This window comes from Canis lupus, chromosome 4 (genome assembly GCF_048164855.1).
Source record: "Canis lupus baileyi chromosome 4, mCanLup2.hap1, whole genome shotgun sequence".
NCBI lineage: Eukaryota > Metazoa > Chordata > Mammalia > Carnivora > Canidae > Canis > Canis lupus.
The window spans coordinates 40,593,895-40,616,844 of record NC_132841.1 but is presented as its reverse complement, the minus strand read 5'-3'; the positions used below and the strand labels follow the sequence as shown (position 1 = coordinate 40,616,844).

At 44.1% G+C, this 22,950-nt stretch overlaps 1 protein-coding gene across 4 annotated transcripts in view; it reads right to left on the bottom strand.

Moving 5' to 3' along the window:
* The window catches only part of SH3PXD2B (SH3 and PX domains 2B), a 100,607-nt gene that overhangs the window by 38,820 nt on the left and 38,837 nt on the right, over window positions 1–22,950 (bottom strand). For all 4 annotated transcript variants that reach the window (XM_072824158.1, XM_072824161.1, XM_072824159.1 and 1 more), the window contains exons 3-5: window positions 20,588–20,663; window positions 15,568–15,644; window positions 3,222–3,313 (exon numbers count right to left, since the gene is read on the bottom strand). In XM_072824158.1, the coding sequence (XP_072680259.1) occupies window positions 3,222–3,313; window positions 15,568–15,644; window positions 20,588–20,663 (245 nt within the window). The remainder of the gene's footprint in view (window positions 1–3,221; window positions 3,314–15,567; window positions 15,645–20,587; window positions 20,664–22,950) is intronic.

Here is a 22,950-nt window from a genome sequence, read left to right as displayed (position 1 = left end):
GCCAGTACCCTGCTAGGTACTTTAAGCTCACTCATTTAATACTTATAATAACCCTGGAAATAAATACTCTTTTAATATCTGTTTTATAGATGAGAAAATGAGGCCCAGAGAGGTTAGGTAGCTTGCCTAAGGCTAAACAGCTAGCAAGTAGCAAGCTGAACCCAGATCTACCTAATTTTTAAAAATTAAGCTATACTTCAAAATTAACCTATGCTATAAAAATTCATTCTTCTAAAGCATAGAATTCACTGGTTTTTAGCATATTCACAAGGCTGTGTAATCATCACTGCTATCTAATTCCAGGAAATACTCATCACTCCAAAGAGAAACCCTGTACCTATAAACAGTCACTTGCTATTCTGACTCCTTCCAACCACTGGCAAATACTCAAATACTAATTTGCTTCCTGTCTTTAATGATTTGTCTATTCTGGATGTTTTATATGAACGGAATCACACAGTAAAAGGCTTTTTGTGATTGGCTTCTTTCAGGTGGCATGTGTTCAAGGGCCATCCATGTCGTACCAGTATCAGTATTTTATTCCTTATTATGGCTGGATAAAATCCCCTCTTGTTGGTAAACCACACTTCGCTGATGTGTTCATCAGCTGATGGGAATTGCGTTGTTTCTATGTTTTGGCTCTTATGAATCACGCTCCTGTAAACATTTGTACACAAGTTTTTTCTATTTTTATTTCTCTTGGTTCTGTATAGGAATGGAATGTAGGTCATATGGTAACACTAGGTAACACTAGGTTTAACTTTCTGAGGAATTGCCAGGCTGTCTTCCACAGCAGCCGTACCATTTTACATTCCCACCAACAGTGCATGATGATTCTAGTTTGTTCACATCTTCAACAAGTAGCTGAAGCACTAGTATTTGCTATCTGCTTTTTGATTCTAGCCATTCTAGTGGGTGTGAAGTGGTGTCTCACTGGGGTTTGGATTCGCATTTCCTGATGGCCAATGATGCCGAGCATTTTCTCATATGTTTATTGGCCATTTGTGTATCTTCTTTGGAAAGATGTCAAATTCAGTCTGATTTTACAGTCTGGCTTTTTAACCAGCATGTAATGACCCTGTCACTGTCATTGTGGGTGAGGGGGCTATGCCAATCCCCGGAGCTTGGGGCTGCAGGTTGGTCATGATGTTCCCTGGCCCAGCATTACCTCACTGGGGCTAACCTTCATTGCCCCTGTTTAGGGGAGGGTGAGAGCAACAGTGGAATAACCTAGCTCACGTTTACAGGCACTTGCTGTATACAGGATGCCACTAGTCAGGGTGCTGTATCTGGACTGACCCAGTGAACCCTCACAATAATCCTTGAGGGTTACTCCATTTCACAGATGGAGACACAGAGGTCCAGAGAGGTGAAGCAGCTCACCCAACATCAGAACCCAGGAAGCCCAGCTGGGGCCCATCTCCTGACCACACCCTGGCCTGGTCCATGGGTGAAGCTCCCTTTTTGGTGGCCAGCTCCAAGACATACCCACAAAGGTCCCTCGAGGCTGCCTCTATGTAAAGCATAATCTGCCTGAGTTGCCATTAGGGGCTGTGACCTGAGCTATGGTCTGGGCTCCCTGAAGTCCTGGGCTCCTGCCTGCCATATATTCCTGCTGGTTGTCTTGCTGTCCTGGCCAGAGCAGGGAGTTAGGGGCAGCAGAGAACTCTTGGAACAGCATGTGTGAGCTCACACAGGCATATTATCTTCTCTGTGTGACATGCTTGGGACGGTCCCGAGTTTACCTATGCATGGCAGTAAAAAAAACCTTTCTTTTAATAGGACCATTTGGAATCCATGTTCTCTCTCCCTAGAGACTGTTGGGAACAACCCCCGGTTTCCATCTTAAGCCCTAACTCAGGTATGAGCTTCAGGATCCAACCAAGTTGTTTCGCTGCTGTTCATTACTCCCTAAACCAACGATGAAGGCCCACCTGAGACTGCCTGCCTGCTGTGGCCCCATAGCCATCCCTTGGGCCCTCTGAAACCTTCCCTTCTTCCTTCCATATCAAAGCCTGGCTATCAACAGGAAGGCAACACCAGGTAAGTCCCTGCCCTGTGCCAGACTCCTTTATAGGCAGGATCATGCTTAATTCTTGCAACCAAGATGTGGTCAAGGTTAGCCACGACCACTTTACTGATGAGGAAACAGCAGCTCAGAGAAGTCAAGACACATGTTCAAGGTCATATAGCAGGGAAGGAACAGAGAGATTGGAACCCTTTCCTTCTTTACTGGAAGCCTCTTGGAGCAAGATACAACTACTCCAGCAGGATGCTGTTGGCTTATCACAGCTGGTACTCTGTGCTTTCTTTGGTATAGCCCAGGCTATGTTTTGTAGTTTTTGTGGCTGTTCTATTTGCGGGTGTGTACATGTGTGTGCACGTGTGTGTACACCTGTACACATGCTGTCTCTCTAGTCAAAGAGCCTGGCTGGCACTTATCAGCCCTTCCTGACAGGTGCTGGTTCTTGTTCCTGTGACCCCATGACAGCCCTGAACCTGTGAGCTGGTCTCCTCTTGCATACGATTGCTCCATTCAATAGAACTCTTCTTTCTGCAGACACCCATGGTAGTTTCCTCCATAATAAAACTTTTTAAAAAGCACTATGTTAATGTCAGTGTTTCAGGCTGGCAGGGCTATTGGTGCCATCAACTCCTGGTATGTCAAGCCAGCAGGCAGGCGGTAAGATTCTATACAGTGTGCCTGGGCTGCTGGGACCCCTGGCTACACACAAACAGGTGCCTGGGAGGGTTTTCTGTCTGCTGCAGGGGCTGGGGTGAACATTTTGGACAAGCATTAGACCCTGGATGACCAGGATCAAATCCTGGCCCTGGCCCTGTCACTTGCTAGTGCAGAGACTTTGAGTAGGTCTTGTCACTCATTCATTCATATCCCTCAAGGTCATGAGCACATTCACCCTTGTGGGCAAGGCACCAAGATGAATCTCCTGCACAGACCCCACCTGAAGGGAGCCTAGCTTTCTGCTCCCACCACTCTCCATGCATGCCCGCTAAGTATAGGTGTGTAGAGTATTCCAGGACTGACCCTAGGCCAGCTTCCTTCTCCTGGGAGGGCCACATGGAGCCAGGCCCCAAAAGTGCTCAATCAGTGTGGTCAAGTGTAATTTCTCCCTTGGCTTTACACCAATTCTCTTGGGGCCAGCCTGGTAGCAGGGAGGGCCAGGAGGGCACACTCAGAGGAAGTCCACATCCCAACTTACTCTTTGGGGGGATTCAGGTCCTCAGGTCTTGTCTCAAAGAACTGCAGCACCTCATCACACTGAGAGATATAGGGGGGCAGCTGGATCAGGGCCTGCAGAAGAAACACAAATGAGACTGAAGGAAAGAAAGGGGTGTCAGGAAAGCCATGAGTCAGGGGTTCTCAAACTTGGGTATGAGCAGAATCATCTGGGGGGTCGGGGTGGAGAGCTTGTGAAAACAGACGGCTGGGCCCTGCCCCCCTGCGATTTTCTGATTCAGCAGGTCTGGGGTTGGGCCTGAGAATGTGCATATCTGACAAATTCCCTGGTGGTGCTGCTGGTTTGGGGACACACACACACACACACACACACGTCCATACACATTACAGGCATATCTGAACAAATAATATGTATATATTTATCTAAAACACTCAACTGTGGACTTCATACCATGCCATTATTCTTCAATTTCATCTCTATTGGCCATTGAGTGTGTCTCCTGCACAAATGTATCATAACTTCATTGACCAAGCCGCCTACTGGTGCGCGCTAAGCTTGTTTCCAACATGCCTGCATGGATGTCTCAACTTATGGATCTGCAGTGTTAAAGTGAAGGCACTGCTTTATGATTTGGGAAGAGGTCAGAAGTTCCTGGGTTAATGAGGAGTTGGAACATCTGGTATCCCTCACTGCCCCAGTCCATATTAATTTGCCATCCTAGCTCATCCGTTCAAGGAACCTCAAATGTCTGTCAATGGGCTGGATAAGGAGTGGAGGGAGGGCAGAAAGGGGATGAGGCATCTGTCGTATCAGTTCACTTCCCAACAGGTAGCCATTCAACAATTCAATGGACACTATCTTTGTGCCCAGAACTGCACCGGTTTCTGCGTCCAATACAAGAGAAGGATGAGGTACATCCTGATCATGAAAGGCTCTGAAAATAAGACAAAGCTCCATAATGAATGAACAGCTCAGTTTAGTAGATCTTTATTTAAGCCCCCTTCTGGCTCAGGTCCTGAGGATACAGATTGCAGTGCAGCAGAGCTGTTTCATAAACTTCTGTGTGGGGAGAGCGCCTGCGCGCATGCACACATTTAAATAGCACAGCCAGCCATTTCAGCCCACCAGTGCATGCTCTGGAGGGAAGCAGGACTCCCCTCCAGAGAAGGCCTCAGTTCCTGGGTGCCTCTTGTGTGCCTCCTTGCCATGCTGAGGGAGTTGGGAGTGGGAAAACCCCCATATCTTCGATTTCCTATGTAACAGGCCTCTAAAAGCTCACTCCCTATTCACCCCCTGCAAAGTGACGCTCTAGCCCTGCTACGGGCTAGGATGGACGAGTATTTTGACTTCTTTTTCAGATTTAAAAAAAAAAAGTTTTAATTGAGGTAGGATACACATAAAATTTGCCATTTTAATAATTTGTTTTTTATTTTTTTAAGTAGGCTCCATGCCCAACGTGAGGCTCAAACTCATGACCCCAAGACCAAGAGTCACATGCTCTACTGACTGAGCCAGCCAGGCACCTTATCATCTTAACTATGTATGTATGTATGTATGTATGTTTTAAAGATTTTATTTATTTATTAATGAGAGAGAGTGCGAGAGCGAGCGAGCAGCAGAGACACAGGCAGAGGGAGAAGCAGGCTCCATGCAGGGAGCCCGTCATGGGACTTGATCCTGGGTCTCCAGGTTCATGCCCTGGGCTGAAGGGAGCCCGATGTGGGACTCGGTCCCAGGACTCCAGAATCACACCGAGCCAAAGGCAGATGCTCAACCACTGAGCCACCCAGCGTCCCTCATCTTAACCATTTTTAAGCATACAGTTCAGCTGCATTAAGTACATTTGCCTCATTGTGCAACCATCACATCTATCCATCCCAGAATTCTATTTTGCAAAATTGAAGCCCTGTACCAAAGAAACCATTCTCTCTTCCCCTAGCTCCTGGCAACCATTCTTTCTGTCACTATGAGTTTGACTACTCTAAGTATCTCGTGTAAGTGGGATCATACAATATTTGTCCTTTTGTGACAGGCCACCTTCACTTACCTAACAGCCTCAAGGTTCACCTATGCTGTAGCATGTGCTAGAATTTCCCTCCTTTTCAAGGCTGAAATAATATTCCACTGTATGGCTATGCCACATTCTGTTTATTCGTTTATCCACCGACGGTCACTTGGGTTGCTGACCCTACGTAGCTTTGGGTCTGGTTCTGACTTTAATACAAATCCCAGGTTCAAGCCATCTCAGATCTAAAGTAGAAGAACATGTGAGGTGGGTGGACATGTTTTAGTAGGGTGATTGCCCTAGTCACTGTCCAAGCTCTATCCTTCTGTGGTGAAGGATGCTGACCATTAAGGGACTGGTATTTGTGGCTCATTGATTTTGTTAGCCTTGAAGTAGTTCCAGCTCAGCAGCAAATCCCCAGGGACTGATCTTTTCCAGGCTGAAGGCAGAGAGCCCAAGAGGGAGAGAGCAGGCACTTTCCTCTCTTACCTCTGACTTCTGACCTCCTTCTCTTTCTGGCTTGGAGTATTCATTCTGCCTGGGATGAGTTGCCATCTTGGGGGCCCCTGTGGGTCTGTCTTTCCTCTGAAATTCTGCAGTTTGTACAGTTAGAACCACATAATGAAGGGGCTGATTATATGCTGGACTGTGGTGTGTCCTGGCTGCTTTGTGTGCAGAAATCCTGTGGCTCTCCCCAGACTGCAATAACACTATTCCCTTATGTTGGCTCAGCATTTGCTGGCTCTCAAAATGTGTTCATCTGCTATGTTCCATGTAATCCTGAGAAGGCTGACCCATTTCTGAGATGGGAAAGTGGAAGTTCTGGTGAAGTAGGCAGGACTCGAGAGCCCAGGACTGGCCAACACCAGCTCCTCTACCCCAAATCCACAGAGGGCAGAGGTATGTGGCTGTTCCTCCTACACCTTCCCTACATATCTGAGTAGTGCTGGGGAACCCCTGATACCTGGTGAAAAGTATTTACAGGGGGAGGGGGACACCCATATGGCTCAGTTGATTGAGTGTTCGACTCTTGAGTTTAGCTCAGGTCATGATTTGGGGTCCTGAGATCGAGCCTGTCAGGCCCTGTACTCAGCGGGGAGTCTGCGAGAGATTCTCTCCCTCTCCCTCTCTCTGCTCCTCCCCCTGCTCATGCTCTTGCTCTCTCTCTCAAATAATTAAATAAATCTTTACACTTGATCTTAGCCAAAAGGTGGAGAAGCAATGAAGTTAAAAAAAAAAAAGAAGAAGAAAGTATTCACTGGATCAATGACTCGAGGGAAAGGCCTGGATGTGGCCACCTGGTCTGTTTGGGGGAGCAGGGTGGGCCCTGAGGTGGCTGTGGCTTCCACTTATGGGGCGGGGGCGGGGGGCCTCCCAGGGTGCTCCTTGCTGAAATGAGCAGAGGCTCTGAAAGGACCAGTGAGGGAAGAGACGACGAGGCCCATGGAAACCTCCTGACAATGCCAAGTTCCCTTTTGGTTTTGAGCAATTCCTAGGAAGTAAAAGCCAACCCCCAAACCATAAAATACAGCCAAGTTACTAATAAAAGGCAGCACTGAATGCTTTGATGTTTGTCCCTTTCATTTTGGAAGGACAGGCTAACAGTAAAAACATGACCTGGGGCAAAGAAATAAGTCTGCTTCTGAAATACTCCAGAATTGTCTTGTGTTCGGTCAGTAAAAACAGAGAACCATAGTTGCAGGAAAACTCAGTTCTGTCCCGGATAGAATCCTGGCCCTTTGGATAGATGTGGCTGGTTGATGCAGGGTCCAGAGGAGAGGTGAGCAGGAGCCCTGTTTGCTGAGAGTCATGATAGAAGGTCAGATAGATCCATTTCCTGATTCTGGCTCTGGCCACGACATCCCATCACCTGAGCCTCAGCTTGCTCATGTGTAAAATGGAAACCACGAACACCCACCTTGGAAGGTTGTGTTACAGAATAAGTGAGGAAAATGGCTTTAAGATTTCCATCATACACTAGTTGCTTGATAACACTAAGTTAACTCTTTGTCTCTCGGTACTGTATCAAGTACAGCAGTGTGGTGGTGCTCGGAGGTGATTCTAGAACCAGCATGATGGCTCTGCTAAACAACAACGCCTCGCCTAGTAAGGGAGATGAGTTTTCTCAGTTCTTTCAACCCTCTGGAACTTTAAAACGAATGCCCCAGAAAATTACCACTTCTCTCTCTTTATATTTTTGTAATTTTATTTTAGTGTGGTAAGAACACTCACCAAGAGATCTACCTTCATAACAATTTTAAGCACGCAATACAGTATTGTTGGCATTGTATAGTAGATCTCTAGAGCTTATTCATCTTGTTTGACTGAAACTTTACATCTGTAGGTCAGTAACTTCCCATTTTTCTGTCCCTCCAGCCCCTGGCAAACCACCATTTTGCTCTATGATTGAGGTTTGACTATTTCAGATCATATAAGTGGAATCATGTGGTATTTTATCTTTCTGTGGCTGGCTTACTTTGCCTAGCGTCCTTAAGGTTCATCCACATTGTGACATATTGCAGAATATCCTTCTTTTAAAAGGCGGCATAGTAGTCTGTGGTATGTATATACCACGTTCAGGCTGTTTCCACATCTTGGCTATTAGGAACAGTGCTACGACCAGCGCGGGAGTGCTAATATCTCTTCCAGATCCTGACTTCAATTTCTTTGGATATGTACTCAGAATTGGGATTGCTGGATCGTAAGGTAGCACTATTCTTGATTTTTTGAGGAACTTTCATACTGTTTTTCATAGAGGCTGCATTTCACATTCCCACCAACAGTGTAGGAGTGTTCCAATTTCTCCATATCCTTACCAAGGCTTGTTTTTTGTTTTTGTTTTTTTATAATAGCCATCCTGACAGATGTGAGGTGATATTACATTGTGGTTTTGATTCACATTTCCCTGTTGATGAGTGACACATTAAGCAGTTTTTCATATACCAGTTGGTCATTTGTGTCTCTTCTTTGGAGAAATGTCTTTTCAAGGTCTTAACTTACTTACTTACTTACTTACTTACTTACTTATTTATTTATTTATTTATTTATTTATTTATCTATCTAATTTATTTATTTATTTATTTATTTATTTATTTATTTATTTATTTATTTATTTATGACAGAGAGAGAGAGAGAAGAGAAGAGAAGAGAAGAGAAGAGAAGAGAAGAGAAGAGAGGCAGAGACACAGGAGGAGGGAGAAGCAGGCTCCATGCCCGGAGCCCGACGCAGGACTCGATCCCGGGTCTCCAGGATCGCGCCCTGGGCCAAAGGCAGGCGCTAAACCACTGAGCCACCCAGGGATCACCTTAACCCATTTTTAAATCAAGTTCTTAGCTATTTTGCTATTGGAGTTCATTATATACTTTGGAGATTGACAAATCATATACCTTGACAGGTATATGATTTGCAAATGTTTTCTCCCATTTTTTAAAAGTTTTATTTATTCATTCATGAGAGACACACAGAGAGAGGCAGAAACATAGGCAGAGGGAGAAGAGGGGAGCCCAATGCAGGACTCAATCTCAGGACCTTGGGATCACGACCTGAGCCAAAGGCAGACGCTCAATTGATGAGCCACCCAGGCATCCCTATTTTCTCCCATTTTGTAGGTCACTTCTTTACTCTGTTATTTCCTTTGTTGTGCAACTTTTTAGTTTGATGTAGTCCCACTTGTTTATTTTTATTTTTGTTGCCTCTGCTTTTGATATTATATTCATGATATCACTGGCAAGAGCTCCCAAAACAATCCACGCACATGGGCCCCTGGTCTTTGACAAAGGCACCAAGAATATACAATGGGGAAGGGGGACAGTCTCTTCAACAAATGGTGCTGGGAGAACAATATCCACTTGGAAAACAATAACATGGGGCCCTTATCTTACACCACATGCAAAAATCTACTCCAAGTGGATTAAAGACTTAAACATAAGACCTAAAACTGGCAAATTCTTGGAAGGAAAAGGTTTCTTCTTTTCTTTTCTTTTTTCTTTTCTTTTCTTCCCTTTCCCTCTTTCTTCCTTCTTTCTTTTTTCTTTTCTTTTCTTTTCTTTTCTTTTCTTTCTTTCTTTCTTTCCTTTTCTTTCTTTCTTTTCTTTCTTTCTTTCTTTCTTTCTTTCTTTCTTTCTTTCTTTCTTTCTTCTTTCTTCTTTCTTTCTCTCTCTCTCTCTCTCTCTCTTCTTTCTTCCTAAGATTTTACTTATTTATTCATGAGAGACACAGAGAGAGACGCAGAAACCTCATGAGTTAAGGGGATACCTGGGTGGCTCAACGGCAAGTCCACTCTCCAGAATGGTGCATTGGGTCTAGGACCCTGAATCCTTTGTGTTCTGTCTCTTCTAGGGGATTTTACTGTCAGACCAGGGGGGTCAGCTAGTCCCGGCACTGGGGTATCATTCCATTTGTCACAAGGAAATGTCCATGCAAAGTCTGCCAGACAGACAGCTGGTATTTTAATGAGCTTACAGAACAACTTGAGAGGCTATTTGGGGAGCTGCTTGAAAATAAATGCTTGTATATGTGGCAGACTTTGGTCAAGTCTTATTTTCACTGTGTTCTTCAATGAACAGAGGTTCTGAAACTTAATGTCGTTGAATAAATTAATCTTTTTATGGCTCTTTGTTATCTATGGTACTTTGTATCTTTAGAAATCCCTCTATATCTAGAGATTATGAAGGTTCCCCCTACCCTGTTTTTATCTTCTAAAACTTTTTATAGTATTGCTTCTTATATCTAGGTCTTTAATTTCCTGAGAAATGATTATATGTGTGGTGTGAGGCAGGGGTTAGTTATCTTTTGTTTGTTTTTTTTTTTTTTTCCATAAAAATTCCCCCTTACTGAGGAATCCAACCTTTCCTCAATGACCTGCAAGGCTGCCTTTGTCAGTATTCAAGTGTCCAAATATACACGGGTCTGATTTCTGGCTTCTCTATTTTGTTCCAAGGTTTGTCTATCCTTGTGCCAACACCTTACTATGTTACTTACTACAACTTTATAATATATCTAGTAGAGCAGAAAGTTTTTTCCTAGTTGGAATTAGGTTTGGGATACTTACAGCCTTAGTCTAGCTTTACCTATTGGAGACTAACAATTTCTACTAAAATAAAGCTAATTAGTTATAGATTAAATTGGCTTAAGTCAGCTCACAACAGTGTCAATAACAGATACTCAAATGTTAAATAAGAGTCTTGTAGTCTGTAAAAGATTTTGCAGACCTTGTGAATAGTTTCATCTCCTTCCAGGAGGGCAGTTACCTTGAAGCCAAGCTGAGGAATTTGGCCAACCAAAGCCCCAAAATATCTGCTCTGCTCTGCTTCTTATGATGTATTAATAGCAGGGAGTGTAACTTCATGTGGCTCATATGACAAAGCAGTTTTTTCCCTATGGCTAATCCAGGTGAATTCTTGATGCCCATACCATTCCAAGCACGAGCCAGTTGCAGGCAGCTGCTATCTTTTTTCATTTCAGGATTAAAAAAAAAAAAAAAAAAAAGATTTCTTTCTTTATTTGGGGGGGAGGGGCAGGAGGAGAGGGAGAGAGATCCTCAAGCAGACTCCCCGTTGAGCACAGAGCCCAACACACGGCTCGATTTCATGACCCCGAGATCACAACCTGAGTAGAAATCAAGAGTGGGATGCCCAACCAAGCCACTCAGGTGCCCCTCATTTTAGGATTTTAAATCTCCTTTTCCAAATCAAATGTCCATGGTTTGTGAAGCCCTGGGTATGAGCAAAGTATGACTCTGGAGAGAAGTTGTGTGTGCTGGGGAAGAAGCAGGATAGCAACACTTTGGACTGAGAGATTAACAGTTGCTATGGAAGGTACCAGCTGGAAATCCCCAGCTGGACAAGGTGACCTCAGAGGTCCAAAGTGCTTGCCAGCAAGGCCTGGACAATGGATGTTTAAGCTCTAGAAATTTGAAGACACAAAGAGGAGAAAATTCAAACTTTCATCTAAGAGCTGGGAGACAGTAGTAGTATCTTTGTGCCTAGGTGACCTTCCCTGCCCTTTACTCCCCAATCTCTTTTTAAGGATATCCTTAGGAGAGAAAGAGAGAGGCTGTAAGTGGTATGTGAATGTCAAGTCCTAAAAGACCAGTGTTCAACCATCAAATCTTCCAATACTATTGCTGGAAGTAACTCTATTGGGCCTCTGTTTCCTCGTGTACATAACAGGAATAATAAAACCAACTTTCCAAGATTACTGGAGGGATGAAACAAGGTCATGCCTGGCAAAGAGAAGATAGGAGTGATCAGGAGTGATTTTCTGTCCTTCCATGACATCTGCCAAGATGAGGGTCATCTATCCCCACACTACCCCCCTTTCATTTTTTTTTTTATAGATGTATTGAAGTATAATTTATGTACCATAAAATCCATGCACTATAAATACACAACTCAACGATACTTAGTAAATTACAGAGTTGTGCAACCATTACCACATTCCAGTTTTAGAACTTTTCCATCGCCTCAAAAATTTCCCCCACCTAATGGGTGGTCCATCTCTGCCTGCACTGTCCTCAGGCCTAGGAAACCACTGTTCTGTTCTCTGTCTCTATAAAGTTGCCTTTTCTGCACATTTCATGTAGATCGAATCATGTAACACATCCTCTTTTACATCTGGCTTCTTTTGCATCATGTGTTTGAGATTCATCCAAGTTGCAGCATTTACCAGGATGTCACGGCATTTTATTGTTGAAAAATATTCCATTGCATGGGTATTCCATATTTTCTTTATCTATGCACCTAATGATGGACATTTGGATTGCTTCCAGTTTTTGGCTATTATGAATTGGTATTGCTATGAACATGTACATCCAAGTCTTTGTCTGGAGTAGACAGGTACCCAAGAGTGGTCATACAGGAAATTTCACTTGTGGAAAAAAGTGCCAAATTATTTTCCAAAGTGGTTTCCCATCATGTGTTCCCACCAGAATGAGGGCTCCAGTTTCCCCATATCCTCACCGCTCTTGGGTTTGTCTGTCTTGTGGGGTACAGCTGTTCCAGTTGCTGTGTAGGTTTCTCATTATGGTTTTATTTTGCATTACCTAATGATTAATGAAGCTGAACACCTTTTCCTGTGCTTATTAACCATTGTGCATCTTCTTGGGTGAAATCCCGATTCAAATCTTTTGTCTATTTTAAAACTGGGCCATCTTTATTGTTGAGTTGTAAGAAATCTTTATACAGATTCAATACAAGTCCCTTGTCAGAGATATGATTTATAAATATTTTTTCGTAATCTGTGGCATATCTTTTCATTTTCTTCACAGGATCCTTTTGAAGTACAGAATTTGGAAGTTTAATGAAGTCCAATTCATCAATTTTTCTCTTTTGGTGTCATATCTAGGAACTCTCTGCCTACACATGGTCATGAAGATTTTCTCCTCTGTTTTCTTCTGTAAGTTTTATAATTTTAGCTTTTATGTTTAGGTCTGTGATCCATTTTGAGTTGATTTTTGGACATGGTGCAAGGTAAGGATCCAACTTAATTTTTTCCTTTTTTTTTGGCATATGGATGTCCTATTGTCCCACACTGTTAAAAAGATTATACTTTTCCTACTGAATTTTTTAGCACCATTGCTGAAAATCAATTGACCATAAATTTCATAAAAGTTTATTTCTAGGCTGTCACTTCTGTTCCACTGATCTGTATGTCTCTCCTTATGCTAGTACCACACTGTCTTGATTACTGTAGCTTTTGTAGGAAGTTTTGAAAATGGGTGCTACAAGCCCCTAATTTTGTCCTTTTTTTTCATAATTGTTTTGGCTATTTTGGGTTCCTTGCATTTCTCCATGTAACTTAGGATCAGCTTGTTAATTCTACAAAAAAGCTTACTAGGATTTTGGCAGAGATATATTGAATCTATAGATCAGTTGGGGAAGAGCTGCCATTTTATTTTATTATTATTTTTTAAAGGTTTTATTATTTACTTGAGAGAGAGAGAGAAAGCATGTGCACAAGTAGGCAGAGTGGCAGGCAGAGGGAGAAGGGGAAGCAGGATCCCCATAGAGCAGGGAGCCCAATGCACAGCTTGATTCCAGGACCCCGAGATCATAACCTGAGCCGAAGGCAAACGCTTGTCCCTATTTATTATTTTTTGCTATTATTTGTCATTGGGATTTGTTTTTTGTTTTTTTTTTTTTGTATTTCCAATCTTGTCCTTTGCCCATTTTTCCTGTATGGTTGTTTGCTTTTTTTCATATAAATTTCTACAACTTCTACATATATAATACACACACACACACCATGTTGTCCTTGTTAAGAAATTCACCTTACCCCTAAATTCTAATTTACTCTCCTAGATTTTTTTTAAAGTTTTAATTTAAATTCCAGTTAGTCAACATACACTGTAATGTTAGTTTCAGGTGTACAATATAGTGATTCAACACTTCCATACAACACTGGGTGTTCATCACAGCAAGTGCACTCCTTAATACCCATCACTATTTCACCCATCTCCCCACCTCCCCCTCTGGTAACCATCAGTTTGTTCTCTATAGTTAAGACTCCGTTTCTTTGTTTGCCTCTCATTTTTTCCCCCTTTGATCATTTGTTTTGTTTCTTAAATTCCACATATGAGTGAAATCATATGGTATTTGTCTTTCTCTGACTGACTTGTTTCACTTAGCATAATATTCTCTAGTTCCCTCTATGTCATTGGAAATGGCAAGATTTCATTTTTTTTTTTTTTACACCTGAGTAATAAGAATTACCACTTTAACACTATTGAATTTTCTAATTCAGGGGGATGGAATGTCTCTCCATTAATTTAAAGCTGATTTAATTTCTCTCAATAGTGTTCTGTAGTTTCAATGTATAAGCCTTGTATTTCTTTTATTAAATTTATTCCTAAGTATTTTATTCTTTTTGATGTTATTGTAAGTGGAATTTTCTTATTTTTTATAAGGAAAGATTTTTATTTTTTCTTTATTTTTTAAAGTAGGCTCCACGTCCAATGTGGGGCTTGAACTTACAACCCTGAGATCAAGTCTCACACTCCACACCACCTGAGCCAGCCAGGTGCCTCTACAACTGATTTTTGATATTGATCTTGTATCCTGTGGTCTTACTAAACTCGTTTATTAGTTCTAGCAGTTTTTCTAATGGATCCCTTATGATTTTCTACAATGGAATCATGTCATCTGTAAATCAAGGCAGTTTTACTTCTTCCTTTTTGAACTGTATGCCTTTTCTTTTCTTTTTTTTTTGCCTGCTTCCATTGGCTAGAAAATCCAGGAAAATGTAGAATAGAAGTGAGAAGAACAAATATACTTGCTTTGTTTCCAGTCTTTGGGAGAGAGAGCATTTGCTGCTCCATTGTTTTCTTTTTTTTTTTAAAGATTTTTAATTTTTATTTATTCATGTGAGAGAGAGAGAGAGAGAGAGAGAGAGAGGCAGAGACATAGGCAGGCTCCACGCAGGGAGCCCAATGTGGGACTCGATCCGGGGACTCCAGGATCACGCCCTGGGCTGAAGGCAGATGCTCAACTGCTGAGCCACCCAGGCGTCCCTGCTGCTCTGCTCCATTGTTTTTATTTATTTATTTATTTATTTATTTATTTATTTATCTATCTATCTATCTATCTATCTATCTATCTTTATTTGTTTATGATAATCACACACAGAGAGGGGGGCGGGGGGGACAGAAACACAGGCAGAGGGAAAAGCAGGCTCCATGCATCGGGAGCCTGACGTGGGATTCGATCCCGGGTCTCCAGGATCACGCCCTGGGCCAAAGGCAGGCGCTAAACCGCTGCGCTACCCAGGGATCCCCATCTGCTCCATTGTTAAAGCATTTCTTGCTTCTCCAGTCAGAGCTGCTATTGATTTTAAGTTAGAGAAATAAATACTAAGGGTAGGAAAAGCGTACTTCTTTCCCAACCACAGCCTCAAATCAAATGAGATACAGCCAAAAAGCAAGCCCCTTGTGGTTTAGAACATTCAAGGGATTGGAAGCCAGCTGCGTTGTCCAATGACAGGGACTAAATAACTTTTGGAACATCCACACACAATGGAATACTACGCAGCCATTTAAAGTAGGCTCAAAAAGATGTTGTAATAGTATGGGGAAATTCTTACTATCACAATATTAAAAAAGAAAGAGCAACAAAAATAACACATATGGGATGGTGTCAACACCATAAAGAAATGCATTGTGAGAGAAAAGAGAAACATGTAGAGACCTTAATAATTGTTGCCTCTGAGTAGAGGACTCACAGGTGATTGTTTTTCTGGTTTTACATTTTTTGCACCTGCAGATTGCTTGCAATGACTATTTTGTAGCCAGAAAGGGAAAAGAAGAAAAAAACAACCCAGAGGGAAGACATGAGACACAGGGAAGTGTTAACATTTCTTAGACTTACCTTACAGTACTCATCAATCGGTATCAGGCGTTTGACTGCCACATCCCGGATGTGGCTTCGTCGGAAGAGAATTTTGCCTGCAGGAGATGAGAGCAGATGTGGTATTGTAAGGGGGCAATGACAAGCTCTCAGCAACCCTGGAGGGTGCAGATGTGGCACTGGTAGGTCTGAGGGGTACCTAAATTCCTCCCCTAATCATCTGTTTGTAACAGAAAGGATCCAAGCCTTCCTAACTCATCAAAAACTAAGTGAGAATCTACTACTTGCTTCGTGATATCCCCAGCACTGGATGTGGTACCAGGACTTCCTGTGTGACATGTGGGCAGGTCACAAACAAAGACAAGTATGTAAACGATGCCACTGAGGATGTCTGGAAACATCCAAGATGCTATAATGTTCTGGATGAGGTTTCTTTAAAGCAAACTGGTGAGTTTCCATGAGCCTAATGGGGGAGAGTCATGGGGAGGTGGTGGCCAAGTGCATGCACTAACTATTAAGATGGCTTGGCCTCATGTTCTGGACCTGTCATAGAGGCAGGGGACGGGCAAAATCAGAAATAAGACACTGAGGGGGGGCCAAAGAGATGGGGGATGGAGACAAGCCCCTCTGCCACGCTTACGTAGAGTGCCAGGAGATCTCCATGGGGAGGTCAAAGAAGAGGGCACAGGGAGACCACAGCTTTTCAGACAGCAGAGTATAGCGAGCTACAGAGAGCTTCACCTACTTCTGGTCTGAGAAGGCAAGTCAAGGAGAGGAATCTGGGTCACAAGGCTCACAGGGCAAGGAGGGATCAACCAGTGCTCTAACATGGCTCTGGGGAGGCTGCAATCTCCACAGATCTAGCTTGGGTGAGCAGGAACAGGATAGTAGGAAAGGTCCAAACGAGTTTTCATAAGACAGAACCGAAATGAATGAGAACAGCCTATTGACTCCAAGATTTACAATGCAAGCTGTTAAGGGAGATTTGTGCCCCAAAAGCCAATGTGGTTAATCTAACATTTAAAATAATCTGATCACCTGAGTTTAGCAGAGGGGCACAATTAGGAAATTAGGTATATATGGTCAACCTAATGATGAGGTTTTCCCCCTCCCTAATTTCTACCAATTAAAAAGAAAACAATAACCCACAGTGAGATAAAATATATACTCCTCATATTCTTTAATAACAGGGAATTGCATTTGTTTATTATGGTGATCGTTTTAATTCTGATGAGTCAAACTTCTGACACACCATGTTTACTAGAAAAGGAAAATCTAGAACAAAACGCATCATGCAGGATTCAAAGTGGTTGTCTCCAAGGGACGGAAGACAACCTTTTTGTTTTCTTTTTTGACTTTCCCCAAATTTCCTACCATAAACATGTATTGCTTCTGGAATCAGAAAATGTTCATGTTGTTTACCATAAAAAAGCAAATGATGCAGCCAAGTGGGGAGAGTTTACAACCCGGTATTCCTGTTTCCATTCAGTTGATAGGTACACTCTAGCTACTGTCTCTCTGGGAGCCCTCCATGGGCCTGCGCAGGGGGCTGCCCTCTTGGCATTGACAGTCAGTGTTCCCCAACAGGGAGGGACCCTGTTGACATTTTGGGTAGGGCAATCCTTCCCTGTGTGGGAGTGTCCCCCACCCTGCAGGATGTTTAGGATCCCTGGCCCATCCCCATTCCACCCTGAGTCATTGTGATAATCAAATTACCACCCAAATTGGGTGGGACTGTTTGCAGTTTAGAATCCCTAGGAGAATCCCAAGCCTTTAGGAAAATTAGGAATGCCTGCCTGAAGAGAAACCTCCCACAGTTAATGTTTCCTGCCTCTAATCTGTTTCTCAGAATTGGAAAGGAGTCCCTACCAAAGCCATTTTGGTCCCATTTTGATAAAATGTCCCCTCTGTAAACCAGAGGAAGGGTGGGGAGTGGGGTGTTCAGGCTTCTTACTGGGGAGGTTGTGACCCAACTCAAACAATTCACAATATGCATGGTGCAAGCACCGGCCCAGGGGAACAGTATAGGCTGGTCTTGAGAGAGAAGGATGGAGAACTCTGGCATCTTCAATGTCTCCAGGGGGTGTGACACAGCAACAAAAGCACCACCCCTCTTCCTGCGTGGCCTCAGTAGGACACGAGTCTCTGGACATAAGGCAGGTACCCTGCCAGCGAGGGGAACAGGAAGCCCTGCGGCAGCTGCTGGGGAGGCCACAGGCTCCGTGGTTAGCCAATCCAGGATGACTGTGCTGCCTTGGGAAATGCATTTACCTCCCAGAGCCTCAGTTTTCTGATCTGTAAAATGGGACTGAAGCTCCTATTTCTTAGTAGTAACCTCCATGACACACCCACTAACAGGGCTTGGCCCTTCCTAGGTGCTCACAAGAGTAATCACTTTTTTCTTTAATGGGTTAGATGATACTGCCTCATACTCTGAGCACATGTTCTTTTCTCAACCTGCAGCTTGGTTTTTTAAGATCTGCCTCTGATGAGCTAGTTCATCATCTATCCGCAGCAGAACTGGAACCCGGCTCAGGCCCTGGGCTGTGGGGCAGAACCATGTGGTCTGGACCTCCTTGGCCAGTGGCTCTGAGTGAAATGGGGCAACGGCCCCTTATCTGCGCCTAATGTGCTTCTGCGTGAATTTTGGGGAAGGAGGGTGAGCCTTGCCCGGCAGGCTAGCCTTACTGGAGTGGAAAGGGTTGCTCAGCAGAGAGCCCAGCCTTTGGTGGGAATGGGCAGGCTTTTGTTTTCCACAGTGATGGAAGGCCAAACTGTAAGTCTTATTTTTCAAGCTGCATGCTCTGCCAAGTTGGCTTCCCCAGCTCTTGCTGGGATGGAAAATTGTACAGGGCTGCTTTCCCCTCCCCCTGCCTTTGTGCTAACAAGAGACTTGCTTTTGTTCTGCTGACGCGGCAGTCTTGGCAGAAAACTGACCCCTAGGAGAGGGCATGTGCCTCCCATGTATCCCTGCCCTTGGCCTTGGCCTCAGGGAAGAGTGAAGAGGCCGGCCACGAAGGGATGCTCTAGGGGTCCTGGGGCCCAACCCACCTCTCCAAGCAGCAAGTGGGTGTCCCAAGCAGGGAAAATGGGGCTGAGTCTCTGAGAACAGCATTTTCATAAATTCATGGGTGGAAATGGATTCCATAACCACGAAAGCTTTCAGGGGCTTAGGGGAGGGTCAGCTCAAGTTCTCCCCTGTCCTGGGAAGTTTTTTCACAGCTGGTTCTGCCTTTCATCCAGTAAAGAGTTACAATTCCCTGCTTTTCTTTCCTTCCTTGAAGGAAGGGCCTACATTTGAATCTAATTCAACTTGAATCTTCAGACTGATCATTTAAGTATGACTCTAAAATGTGAATTCTAAGAAATTCCAAAGGAGTGCCCCAAGATCCTGTTTCTTTCTTTTATAGAGAACCCGCTAGGTGCCAGGGAGAGAAGCTTTGTAAAGCAGGAGGGCACTGTCCCATTTTACAAATAGATAAACTGAGGCTCTGGGGCAGGGGGTTGTCACCTGCTTGAGGTCACAGAACTGCCTCTGAAGCACATGCTCTGGAGCAGCGCTAGTTGGCTGTTGGCAGTTGGTACACTGGGTTTTCTCCAATAGGAAACAAAAATTCCAGTGTGATTGCACACTTTCTCCGTGGAAGAGCTAAACACATTAGTTTTTTTTAGGCAAATGATTCTCCCAGGAGACGGGACCTGGCAAATACATCCATGCTGTCTCTAAATCCACTCAGTGATGCTAATATCTGGAAGAACCACTGGATATACTAACTGCAGAACCATGGAGTAGGGAGGGAAGGGTGGGCTCCTGTGTGACCCAGGGAGTCCCCTGCATCTCTAGGCCTGCCTGCTTCCTTGTCTGCAACATGGAAAGGATCCTAAGGGAACCTTCCAGCTCTCTAAACATTTGTGATTTAGGGAGGCTATCAATTCACTGATTATCGCTAATCCTCATAATAACCCTATCACTTAAGTAACATTATTATCTCCAATTTGCAAATGAAGAATGAAACTCTGTGTGCTAAAATAATTTACCAAAGGATAATAACAGTGGATCATGGGGCCAGCCAAAACCATGTCTGAATCCCAGCTCTGCTATTTGTGAAGACAATTATAATTTCTCTGAGTTTCAACTTCCTCATCTGTAAAATGGGCACAGGGTTATTCTGAAGACTAAACAAGGTAACGAATGTAGACCGCTTAGCCCCGTGACTGGCCTATGGTAGACATCCAATATTATTACTCAAAGCAATAACTCTGGTTTGGGTAGCCCATTTTTTTGAGCAGAAGCCTTAATGCTATTCCTTTGGTAAGGAATTTTTTTTGGGGAAAAGGAACACTTAATACCTTAAGGGCAGAAATCAGCCTAAGTGTGTCAACTCCCCCACAGTGCCTGGAGCACTGCCTAGCACTCAGAAGGGGCCTGGTAGCTGTGGCAGATAGGCCGGCAGAATTTCTAGAAAGGACTCCCAATGATGTTCTATCCTAATCCCCAAGCCCCAGAGCCAGCAAGGAAACAGGTATTTTACTTTTACAGCTGCAAAGAATTGAACGCTGTCAACAACTTGAATGAGGCTGGAAGTGGATTCTCCCCCAATCCTCCAGATAAGAGCCCAGCCTGGCCAAAATGATGACTTCTGCTTTGTGAGGCTTTAAACAGAGAACCCAGCAGCACCTGCCTGGACTTCCAACCAACTGAACTGTGAGATAATAAATGACTGTGGTTTTAAGCTGCTACATTGGTATGAATTCATTACACAACAAAAGCATAATAAAGATGCCACTCACTACAAAAACTTCATGAGATCTAATTATTCTCATTTTAGAGACAGAAAAAACTGAGGATCCTGGAGGTGAAGTATCTTGCCTAAGCAGATGGTGTAGCAACTAACCCCAAAGCCCGTATTCTTAGGCACTAATTTCTACAACGACTGGGACTCTGGCCATTAGGACAGTGCCCCAGAAAGCTGAGCTGAGAGATGTGGGGGTTGTCCTGGATCCCCTGGAGGCCCCTGCTGACAGCATGTGTCTCACCTACCTGGCAGAAAGGGAATGATCCGCTGTTTGGGGTCCTTCTGCCCTCCTTCCATGGGAAATTTGTCCAACATCTGCATCTAAACAGGGAGAGAATAGCAAAAACAGAAGCCTTTAATATGATAAATTGCACCTCTGACATTTTAAGGCAATTATGTGAAACATGTGATTTGATATATAAAGGCTCACTGTGTTCAGCTTTTCAGAAACCCAGACTAATGGGGAAAGCAAAGTCAACTGGACCTAGGACCTCCATGAAAACAATTCTCGATGTCCATAGCTGCCATATTAGCAAAAGCTCAGAGCTGAGAGAGACCATTCTCAGTTTTTTTGGGGGGGTTTCTAGCCACAGGAACTGAAACATGAACAATACCCCCAGAGCCACCAGAATTCCACTGACAGTAGGTCAATCTGTTTCCTAAGGATTGCAGGTTTTGTTAGGTAACAGACCACTGAGACTCAATTAATCTGGTTAGGTCTATGCCTGTGAGATCATTATGCTCCCCTACTACACACTAAGATTCCCCAGGCCAGTCCAACAGATAGATCTGTGCCTGGCTCTGTGCTAGGCACCTGGGGTTCGGAGATGAAAAGACTCATAGCCTAGAGAGACTGAAAAGGAAATGGATCATTACAGGGCGGTGTAGGAAGCACCTTCAGAAGTAGGGGCAGGCTGCTGTAGGGGAGAAAGAACAGGGGCAGAGTACCCAAGTTGGAAACCATTACTAGTGCAATAAATGCCTCTCTGATTGGATATACAGAATCCCAAGGACCTGTTGCTTGTGGTCTTGGGAAGTAACATACCTGGGGTCTCATCTTTAAGTTGGCCACAATGATACAAACTTGCAGTATTACTTTATGGATTAAAGCCAGGCAGGCCATGGTAGTGACTAAGACTGTCATCAGATTTCTGGTTCTTCTCCTGAGCACATGGTAGATTTGTACCTTCCCACCCCCTTGCAGTGGGATGTGGCCAGTTCAATGTGAGCAGAAGAGGTATGTGTCACTTTGGGGTGGGAGAGTTATGAGTGGTGCGTGATTCATTGCCTCCGCTTCTTTCTGCCGTGTGACTGGTCATACTCCAGACAGTGGCTTCTCTGCCACTGAGGGTCAGGTGCCCCCAACGACCTCCAATGGACATGCAGCCCGAGTGAGAGATGACCCCTTGTTGTATAGAGAGGTCTGTCATAGTAGCAGAACCACCCTATTGGTACCTGGGCCCAGGATTCAAGCAGAGCGAAAGGGAGTCTTGAGCCTCCTAAGTGATGGCTGGAAGGTTAAAAAGTCTGCTCATCATTTCACCTCAAGGAGAAAGTCACCCTGGCATTCAAGATGCCCCTCTGATAGAATGAAATAAGCTCTGAATAGCCCTTGAGAAATAAGCAGGGCTCTTACGTAGGGGGAGGGAGGAGAGGCTGGAAGAGTAAGAGAAACAGGTTATCATCTGTGCCAAGCATGGACTAGATTCTTTAGACACATGCTCTCACTAAATCTTCAGAATATTCCTTCAAGGTAGACATGATTAGCCAGGAAACTGAAGCCCAGAGAATGAAGAAATCTGCCATGGGCCTGTAGCCAGCAAGTGATGCGGCCAGAGAATAAAGCCCGTGGCTTCTCTGCAGTCATACCAGCTGCCTCTACGATGCAGTGAGAACAAAAATGCACTGCTCTGCAGGCCTGGGAAACAGGCTGGGGCTCCCTGCCCCCTTGGTGCAGTCTTCTGTGATACCCCCGGGTAGGCAGGGCTGCCTCAGCTTGGCCAGCACCCTGAAGGGCTGCCCAGAGGCTATGGTCTTATTTGTGGTTTCCCACTGACCCTAACTGCTGCGTGGTGACGGGAAATGTTTGGTCCACTGTCATTCGGCCACTGGTGAGGCCATGGCAGAACTGCTGGCAAACGCAGACTTCTTTCTTTGAATTCGAGAGCTTTTCGATGCCAGCACAAAATAGGCACTCAGTAAAAACTGACTAAAGCAATGAAAGCAAATGAGTGGAACACTTTGGGGACAGCTTCACGTGTTTGCAAGTGCCCTGGTTAATACTATTCCTACTGCTAATATTAAATAATAATCAGTCACCACTACTGACATTTGTTTGTCAATTTACAGTCAGCAAGCCTTTCCACGCATGATTTTATCTGACCTTTACAGTAACTCTGTGACATAAATGTACACTTCCCATGTCCCAGCTAGGAGAAACCGGGGAGCAGAGAGAGGGACAGCTGCCTGAAGTCGCTCAGCTGAGTGGTGGTCCAGCTGGTTCAAGGACCTTCATCTAAATCCCACTCTCTTTCCCTAAGACCACTCTTGTAGGTGGCTTTGGAGTGTCACGCAAGCGTGAAAAATCAGCCTGAGATGAAGTTTAATA